Source organism: Lepisosteus oculatus, chromosome 14, assembly GCF_040954835.1.
Source record: "Lepisosteus oculatus isolate fLepOcu1 chromosome 14, fLepOcu1.hap2, whole genome shotgun sequence".
Classification (NCBI taxonomy): domain Eukaryota; kingdom Metazoa; phylum Chordata; class Actinopteri; order Semionotiformes; family Lepisosteidae; genus Lepisosteus; species Lepisosteus oculatus.
In genome coordinates this window covers 40,408,087-40,417,916 of record NC_090709.1, presented here as the reverse complement: position 1 = coordinate 40,417,916, position 9,830 = coordinate 40,408,087, and the positions used below count along the sequence as shown (strand labels likewise).

The following is a 9,830-nucleotide window of genomic DNA, read 5'->3' as shown; positions in this document are numbered from 1 at the left end:
ACACTGATGGGCTGGAGGAACTGAGTCTCTTCAGTCTGAAGGAAGTGTCCTGCACTGACAGGCTGGAGGAACTGAGTCTCTTCAGTCTGAAGGAAGTGTCCTGCACTGACAGGCTGGAGGAACTGAGTCTCTTCAGTCTGAAGGGAGTGTCCCACACTGACAGGCTGAGGGAACTGAGTCTCTTCAGTCTGAAGGAAGTGTCCTGCACTGACAGGCTGGAGGAACTGAGTCTCTTCAGTCTGAAGGAAGTGTCCCACACTGATGGGCTGGGGGAACTGAGTCTCGTTAGTCTGAAGGGGGTGTCTCACACTGATGGGCTGGAGGAACTGAGTCTCTTCAGTCTGAAGGAAGTGTCCTGCACTGACAGGCTGGAGGAACTGAGTCTCTTCAGTCTGAAGGGAGTGTCCCGCACTGACAGACTGGGGAAACTGAGTCTCTTCAGTCTGAAGGGAGTGTCCCACACTGACAGGCTGGGGGAACTGAGTCTCTTCAGTCTGGAGGGAGTCTCCCACACTGACAGGCTGAGGGAACTGAGTCTCTTCAGTCTGAAGGGAGTGTCCCACACTGACAGGCTGGAGGAACTGAGTCTCTTCAGTCTGAAGGAAGTGTCCTGCACTGACAGGCTGGAGGAACTGAGTCTCTTCAGTCTGGAGGGAGTCTCCCACACTGACAGGCTGAGGGAACTGAGTCTCTTCAGTCTGAAGGAAGTGTCCTGCACTGACAGGCTGGAGGAACTGAGTCTCTTCAGTCTGAAGGGAGTGTCCCACACTGATGGGCTGGGGGAACTGAGTCTCGTTAGTCTGAAGGGGGTGTCTCACACTGATGGGCTGGAGGAACTGAGTCTCTTCAGTCTGAAGGAAGTGTCCTGCACTGACAGGCTGGAGGAACTGAGTCTCTTCAGTCTGAAGGGAGTGTCCCGCACTGACAGACTGGGGAAACTGAGTCTCTTCAGTCTGGAGGGAGTGTCCCACACTGACAGGCTGAGGGAACTGAGTCTCTTCAGTCTGAAGGAAGTGTCCTGCACTGACAGGCTGGAGGAACTGAGTCTCTTCAGTCTGAAGGAAGTGTCCTGCACTGACAGGCTGGAGGAACTGAGTCTCTTCAGTCTGAAGGGAGTGTCCCACACTGATGGGCTGGGGGAACTGAGTCTCTTCAGTCTGAAGGGGGTGTCTCACACTGATGGGCTGGAGGAACTGATTCTCTTCAGTCTGAAGGAAGTGTCCCGTACTGACAGGCTGGAGGAACTGAGTCTCTTTAGTTTTGAACTGAAAAGAGGCCGGATAAGAGTATTAAAATCCTCAAAAGCACTGAAAACTCAAGCCAGCAGGTGAACACTGAGATACAAACCAGAAAACACAAGTGGAAGCTGCAGGAAACTGTTTAGAAAAGAGCACAAGACTCACGTCTTTACGTCTTTAGGGTGGTAGGGGTGGGGAACAAGCTGCCCAGCCCTGTGGTTGAAGCCGATACCCTGGCTTCTCTCCAGACACAGCTGGGTGAGCTCCTCCAGTCAGGACAGGAGGCTCTGCTGTACACAGAGGGGGGTGGGGGTGGGGAACAAGCTGCCCAGCCCTGTGGTTGAAGCCGATACCCTGGCTTCTCTCCAGACACAGCTGGGTGAGCTCCTCCAGTCAGGACAGGAGGCTCTGCTGTACACAGAGGGGGGTGGGGGTGGGGAACAAGCTGCCCAGCCCTGTGGTTGAAGCCGATACCCTGGCTCCTCTCCAGACACAGCTGGGTGAGCTCCTTCAGTCAGGACAGGAGGCTCTACTGTACACAGAGGGAGGTGGGGGTGGGGAACAGGCTGCCCAGCCCTGTGGTTGAAGCCGATACCCTGGCTTCTCTCAGGACACAGCTGGGTGAGCTCCTCCAGTCAGGACAGGAGGCTCTACTGTACACAGAGGGGGGTGGGGGTGGGGAACAGGCTGCCCAGCCCTGTGGTTGAAGCCGATACCCCGGCTTCTCTCCAGACACAGCTGGGTGAGCTCCTCCAGTCAGGACAGGAGGCTCTGCTGTACACAGAGGGGGGTGGGGGTGGGGAACAAGCTGCCCAGCCCTGTGGTTGAAGCCGATACCCTGGCTTCTCTCCAGACACAGCTGGGTGAGCTCCTCCAGTCAGGACAGGAGGCTCTGCTGTACACAGAGGGGGGTGGGGGTGGGGAACAAGCTGCCCAGCCCTGTGGTTGAAGCCGATACCCTGGCTCCTCTCCAGACACAGCTGGGTGAGCTCCTTCAGTCAGGACAGGAGGCTCTACTGTACACAGAGGGAGGTGGGGGTGGGGAACAGGCTGCCCAGCCCTGTGGTTGAAGCCGATACCCTGGCTTCTCTCAGGACACAGCTGGGTGAGCTCCTCCAGTCAGGACAGGAGGCTCTACTGTACACAGAGGGGGGTGGGGGTGGGGAACAGGCTGCCCAGCCCTGTGGTTGAAGCCGATACCCCGGCTTCTCTCCAGACACAGCTGGGTGAGAGCTGGACAGAATGACCTCATGTCATTTGTGACCACTAAGGATATGCAGCTTACCCCCCCGGAGCGAATGAAGAGGAACTCTGGGAGGGGTCCCTTAAAGTCAAATGTGTTTATTTACACCAGGAATATGTACAAAGGAATACAGAATCACCCCCCCCCCCCCCACCACCACCACCCACCAGTGTCAATCTCCCCCATTCCAGCCTTGCGATTGGCTGGGCCCTTTCAGCGGGGTCCGCGCCGCCCAATCAGAGCGCTCCGGTCCGCCCCCGCCCGCCCCACGGGGGGGCGCGTCACCAGAGTCCTCTCACCCGGTGCTCGCCGGCAGCCAGCGCCTGCTGTATCGCTGTGCGACGGCAAACGGCTCCGCAGAGTCCCATCATGCAGCGCTCCAGCCCGAGGGCGCTTAGAGCATCGCAACGGGCAGTGTGCCGTTCTCTCCTCCAGAACGTGCCTCCTGTGCTCCCAGTTCGCGGCTGGACCTCAGCGCGGGACACCGCCGGCGGGGGCCAGGGTTCAGCACTGCCGCCTCCCTGCGCTGGGGCCCCAGGTCCCGCTCCGGGTCTGGGGGGTTCGCTGTCTGTGTGGAGTCTGCATGCTGCCCCCTCCTTGTTCACTTGGGTTTCCTCCCACGGTCCACAGACAGGCTGCGGTGTGTGTGTGTGTGTGTGTGTGTGTGTGTGTGTCCTGTGATGGACTGGTGTCCTGTCCAGGGTGTGTGTGTGAGTGTCCTGTGATGGACTGGTGTCCTGTCCAGGGTGTGTGAGTGTGTGTGTCCTGTCCAGGGTGTGTGAGTGTGTGTGTGTGTCCTGTGATGGACTGGTGTCCTGTCCAGGGTGTGTGAGTGTGTGTGTCCTGTGATGGACTGGTGTCCTGTCCAGGGTGTGAGTGTGTGTCTTGTGATGGACTGGTGTCCTGTCCAGGGTGTGAGTGTGTGTGTGTCCTGTGATGGACTGGTGTCCTGTCCAGGGTGTGTGAGTGTGTGTGTGTCCTGTGATGGACTGGTGTCCTGTCCAGGGTGTGTGTGTGAGTGTGTCCTGTGATGGACTGCTGTCCTGTCCAGGGTGTGTGAGTGTGTGTGTGTCCTGTGATGGACTGGTGTCCTGTCCAGCGTGTGTGTGTGTGTGTGTCCTGTGATGGACTGGTGTCCTGTCCAGGGTGTGTGAGTGTGTGTGTGTGTCCTGTGATGGACTGCTGTCCTGTCCAGGGTGAACCCTGCCTTGTGCCTGTTGCCTGCTGGGACAGACTCCAGCTCCCCCAGTCTGTGACCCTGGACTGGAAGAAGCTGTCAGACAGCAGACGGGGGTCCGATGTCCCCTGGAGAGCAGTGAACTCTCCTCCTGGTGCGCAGGCAGTCACATGGGGCGGAGAGCGTAGGATTCGCCCAGATTCTCCAGCAAGTCCAGCCCACTCCTCCAGGCGCCCCCCGGACAGACGATTCGGCCACGATATCACCCCACTGTGACCCCGGGAGGGCACTGGAGCCACGATGCAGATCCAGACAGCGGGGGATCAGGAGCCGGAAGTCCTGACCACGGACATGACTGTCCACCCCCTGCAAACGAGGACCCGGGCGCTGCTCTGCCAGAGACCGTCCCACAGTCCCCACCGCCCGCGGCCAAACCGGACAGGAACAGGAAGTGGCGCCTTCTGCGGCCAACCGGACAGGAACAGGAAGCGGCGCCGCCCGCGGCCAACTGGACAGGAACAGGAAGTGGCGCCTTCTGCGGCCAACTGGACAGGAACAGGAAGTGGCGCCTTCTGCGGCCAACCGGACAGGAACAGGAAGCGGCGCCGGCCTCAGCCAACCGGACAGGAACAGGAAGTGGCGCCGCCCGCGGCCAAACCGGACAGGAACAGGAAGTGGCGCCGCCCGCGGCCAAACCGGACAGGAACAGGAAGTGGCGCCGTCCGCGGCCAAACCGGACAGGAACAGGAAGCGGCGCCGGCCGCAGCCAACCGGACAGGAACAGGAAGTGGCAGGGATTTCCCAGCAGGCCTCGCTGTCGTCCTGTGTCTCGGCTGAACGCCGGGCACGAACCCCTCCGAGCTGCTCCCCGGTCGCCCGCGCCCTCCTCCGGCCCCTGCCAGCTGCGCCCTGCCCTGCCCTGCCCTTCCTCCTCCTCCTCCTCCTCAGGGATTGGGCTGGCCGGTGGCCTGCGACCCGGAAGTGTTGGGGGCCGAGGAGGAGGAGGAGGAGGTGGGGCGGGAGCCGCCCCCCAGGCCGGGCACGGTCAGGAAGGCCAGGACCCCCAGCAGCAGCAGCACGACGATCACCAGCACGACCACCGCCAGCACCCCGTAGTAGCACCCGTCGGAGCGGAAGAACCGCCGCAGGCGCCCGGGCGCCCGGCTGGGGGGGCGCCCCACCTCCAGGGACGGGCCGGCGGCCGCCCCGCCCCCCCGCTTCAGCCCCGGCAGGGCCCCGGGGCCCCGCACGAAGAGCCGGCCCCGGCTGCGGTCGAAGCGCACGGAGAGCGGCGGGCGGCGGCGGCCCAGCGCGCGGGCGTCGGTGGCCAGCCGGGTGAGGTCGCGGCCGTGGGGCAGCGGCGTGGGCGCGCGGCACAGCGGGCAGGGCAGGCTGGTGAGGCGGGCCGAGGCCACGTTGATGCGGGCCAGGCACTCCAGGCAGAAGGTGTGCCCGCAGGCCAGCAGCTTGGGCGTCTTGAAGAGGTTGTCGAAGGCGCAGAAGCAGACGACGCACTCCTGCTCGCTCACCTCCAGGCCCAGCTCGCCCGGCTCGCCCGGCTCGCCCGCCTCCCCGCCGCCGGGCGCCTCCAGGGCCCTCCGCTCCCGCCGCCGCCGCCGCCGGCTCGCCCTCCCCTTCTCCGGCCGCGCGCCCGCCCCCTTCTGGCTGCGCTCGCTGCTGGCGCTGCCTGGGCGGCGACCCCAAGCCCCGCCCCCGGCCCCGCCCCCGGCCCCGCCCCCCTCGGCGCCCTTGTCGCCGGCTTCCGTCGGCATGGCGACCGCTAGCATCGTCGGCGGCGGCGGCGGGCGGGGGCTGGGCAAGTAGTCCCGGTCAGGAGGTCATCGGAGGCGGGCAGGGCGGAGGGATACGGTCTCCGGGCGCGGGCGGGGTGGTCCTAGAGGGGGTGGAAGGGAGAGGGTCACAGCTCGAATTCGGAAGGCAGGACAGGGCTGCGGGCCTCGGACGTGCGGACGCGCACCGAGGAGGCCCAGGGAAGCAGACAAGCGCGCGTGGCAGCATGGCGGAGGCACAGAACGACATTCAGGACATTCAGGAGAGCAGCTAGGTCTTTTGGACGGGGGCAGTGCACACCCAGATCAGGAAAAACATTCAGCACGATCACATGACGGGCGTACAACATCACAAGAGTAGAATATTAACTGCAGAATTAACCCCCCTCTCTCTCTCAGTGCAGTGTTCATGTACTGGAGTGTCCAGTCAGTGTGTCTGTGTGAACCCCTCTCTCTCTCAGTGCAGTGTTCATGTACTGGAGTGTCCAGTCAGTGTGTCTGTGTGAACCCCTCTCTCTCTCAGTGCAGTGTTCATGTACTGGAGTGTCCAGTCAGTGTGTGTGTATGAACCCCTCTCTCTCTCAGTGCAGTGTTCATGTACTGGAGTGTCCAGTCAGTGTGTCTGTGTGAACCCCTCTCTCTCTCAGTGCAGTGTTCATGTACTGGAGTGTCCAGTCAGTGTGTCTGTGTGAACCCCTCTCTCTCTCAGTGCAGTGTTCATGTACTGGAGTGTCCAGTCAGTGTGTCTGTATGAACCCCTCTCTCTCTCTCACCTGCTCTCTCCTGGCTCCTCAGTCTGTCTCCACACAGGGTCCCTCTGTCTGTGTCAGCAGCTCAGCCTGTGTCTCCTCTTCCCTGCTGCTCCTGTGCTGTTTTCCTTCTGCTGCTCCCTGCACTGCTCAGAGTGTGTCCTCTCTGCCTCGGTCCTGCCTAGCAGGTCCGACCTGTCGGAGAGGTATGTATGACAGCATGACTAGGCGTGGGGGTGTCGCCCTGCTATCGTGAGCCAGCCTGTCATTGTGTACAGAGTGTGTGCGCGTGCAGTGTGTGCGTGTATCCGTCTACAGAGGGCCTGTGTGCACGTGCAGTGTGTGTGTATCTGTGTACAGAGGGTCTGTGTGTACCTGTGTACAGAGGGTCTGTGTGTTAGTGCAGTGTGTGTGTATCTGTGTACAGAGGGTCTGTGTGTTAGTGTAGTGTGCGTGTTTACCTGTGTACAGAGGGTCTGTATGTTAGGGCAGTGTGTGTACCTGTGTAGAGAGGGTCTGTATGTTAGGGCAGTGTGTGTACCTGTGTAGAGAGGGTCTGTATGTTAGGGCAGTGTGTGTTTACCTGTGTACAGAGGGTCTGTGTGTTAGTGTAGTGTGTGTGTATCTGTGTACAGAGGGTCTGTGTGTTAGTGTAGTGTGTGTTTACCTGTGTACAGAGGGTCTGTGTGTTAGTGTAGTGTGTGTGTGTGTACCTGTGTAGAGAGGGTCTGTATGTTAGTGCAGTGTGTGTGTGTATCTGTGTACAGAGGGTCTGTGTGTTAGTGTAGTGTGTGTACCTGTGTACAGAGGGTCTGTGTGTTAGTGCAGTGTGTGTGTATCTGTGTACAGAGGGTCTGTGTGTTAGTGTAGTGTGTGTACCTGTGTAGAGAGGGTCTGTATGTTAGTGCAGTGTGTGTACCTGTGTACAGAGGGTCTGTGTGTTAGTGCAGTGTGTGTGTGTGTACCTGTGTACAGAGGGTCTGTGTGTTAGTGTAGTGTGTGTACCTGTGTACAGAGGGTCTGTGTGTTAGTGCACAGAGGGTACAGAGGGTCTGTGTGTTAGTGTAGTGTGTGTTTCAGTGTATAAAAGGCTGTCCCAGCAGGTGTATATAATATTGTGAGAGTGTCCCGTGTCTGATAATGTCTACGTTATACAGCATTCACAGAGGTGTCTTACACCACTGCTGCGACAGTGAGGAGCTCAGCATGGACACCAGCCATTGGACAGGTAGCAACGTTACCTCTTTGACAACACTGGAAACAGGTGTGTGTCTGCGGACTGGGCGGCCCTGCTCTGTAATCCATCTGAAGAGGACATCAGAACCAAGAGCAGCTGATAGCAACGTGCTGTGTATGTCCGATAGCAACGCCACCTCTTTGATGATACCTGGATCAGGAGCGGTGATATTGTACATTGATATCAGTAAAATGGCTGCTCTGAGTCCTGATGGCCTCTTCAAACGAAATGAGTTCCAGTAGGTTTATTCCTGCGTCGAAGAGAGAGGGAAAGAGACTCTCTCTGTTCAGCCTGGAATAAACCTTTACCTGTTCCTTAAATTAAATGATGTCGACGTTCCCTCTTTCAGAACACTGGGATCAGGGACTGCCAACTGATCCGTTTGACTGATGTCAACACGAATATGTCCAATGTCAACGTCGCCTCTTCGGTAATACTGGAAACAGGGGTGTGTGGACTGGGAGTCCCTGCTCTGTGAGGAGGGGCAGGACTGATTTAAAGAGGCCATCGGGATTAAAAAGGACAGGAACATGAATGTTCCCGATATCAATATTACCCCTGCTGATATTAATATCACCCACAAGAACCCCATCTCGCACGCCGCCACCAAGTCTCATAACCTCTCCGGTTTTTTCTTCAAATCGTTTATTCGTTTTTAATAAAATAGCTTTACCTGTTTTGATTTTTCCCCCCATACAACAGTGGCAATAATGCAGGAGGGACACAGGCTGCACACACGAACACACACGAGCTCAAAACCAGTGGTTTCCCAGCCCTGGTTCACACATTTAATTTGTCTCAACGGCAACCCCTTCCGCGTTACAGAATAAAGTTTCCCTCAGGAGAGTAGTCTGATCCACTCCGGGTTTTACACTGAGGAGAGCAGTCTGATCCACTCCGAGTTTTACACTGAGGAGAGCAGTCTGATCCGCTCCAGGTGTGACAGTGCTGTCAGTCAGACTCCCAGTGCGCAGCAGTCTGATCCGCTCCAGGTGTGACAGTGCTGTCAGTCAGACTCCCAGTGCGCAGCAGTCTGATCCGCTCCAGGTGTGACAGTGCTGTCAGTCAGACTCCCAGTGCGCAGCAGTCTGATCCGCTCCAGGTGTGACAGTGCTGTCAGACTCCCAGTGCGCAGCAGTCTGATCCGCTCCAGGTGTGACAGTGCTGTCAGACTCCCAGTGCGCAGCAGTCTGATCCGCTCCAGGTGTGACAGTGCTGTCAGACTCCCAGTGCGCAGCAGTCTGATCCACTCCTGGTTTTACACTGCTGTCAGTCAGACTCCCAGTGCGCAGCAGTCTGATCCTCTCCAGGTGTGACAGTGCTGTCAGTCAGACTCCCAGTGCGCAGCACTCTGATCCGCTCCAGGTGTGACAGTGCTGTCAGACTCCCAGTGCGCAGCAGTCTGATCCGCTCCAGGTGTGACAGTGCTGTCAGTCAGACTCCCAGTGCGCAGCAGTCTGATCCACTCCAGGTGTGACAGTGCTGTCAGTCAATCTCCCAGTGTGCAGCAGTCTGATCCGCTCCAGGTGTGACAGTGCTGTCAGTCAGACTCCCAGTGCGCAGCAGTCTGATCCGCTCCAGGTGTGACAGTGCTGTCAGTCAGACTCCCAGTGCGCAGCAGTCTGATCCTCTCCAGGTGTGACAGTGCTGTCAGACTCCCAGTGCACAGCAGTCTGATCCTCTCCAGGTGTGACAGTGCTGTCAGTCAGACTCCCAGTGCGCAGCAGTCTGATCGTCTCCAGGTGTGACAGTGCTGTCAGTCAGACTCCCAGTGCGCAGCAGTCTGATCCACTCCTGGTGTGACAATGCTGTCAGTCAGACTCCCAGTGCGCAGCAGTCTGATCCTCTCCAGGTGTGACAGTGCTGTCAGACTCCCAGTGCGCAGCAGTCTGATCCTCTCCAGGTGTGACAGTGCTGTCAGTCAGACTCCCAGTGCGCAGCAGTCTGATCTGCTCCAGGTGTGACAGTGCTGTCAGTCAGACTAGCAGTGAACAGCAGTCTGATCCACTTCATTATGACAGTATTTCCTACCGAGAGAATCCCACAATGAAGAGTAACCCCACCTGGGAGACGCACAGCGATCATTCTGCAACCAGTAACCCCACCTGGGAGACGCACAGCGATCGTTCTGCAACCAGTAACCCCACCTGGGAGACGCACAGTGATCGTTCTGCAACCAGTAACCCCACCTGGGAGACACACAGCGATCATTCTGGAACCAGTAACCCCACCTGGGAGACGCACAGCGATCGTTCTGCAACCAGTAACCCCACCTGGGAGACGCACAGCGATCGTTCTGCAACCAGTAACCCCACCTGGGAGACGCACAGCGATCGTTCTGCAACCAGTAACCCCACCTGGGAGACGCACAGCGATCGTTCTGCAACCAGTAACCC

General features: G+C 58.8%; 1 protein-coding gene across 1 annotated transcript; it reads right to left on the bottom strand.

The window, feature by feature from the left end:
• Positions 1–3,493: 3,493 nt before the first annotated feature.
• On the bottom strand, positions 3,494–6,385 carry rnf183 (ring finger protein 183). Its single transcript, XM_069198689.1, has 2 exons — positions 6,222–6,385; positions 3,494–5,552 (listed from the first exon to the last, which is right to left on the bottom strand). The coding sequence occupies exon 2, from the start codon at positions 5,443–5,445 to the stop codon at positions 4,603–4,605; it is 843 nt and encodes a 280-aa protein (XP_069054790.1). The 5' UTR covers positions 5,446–5,552; positions 6,222–6,385; the 3' UTR covers positions 3,494–4,602.
• Positions 6,386–9,830: the final 3,445 nt, after the last annotated feature.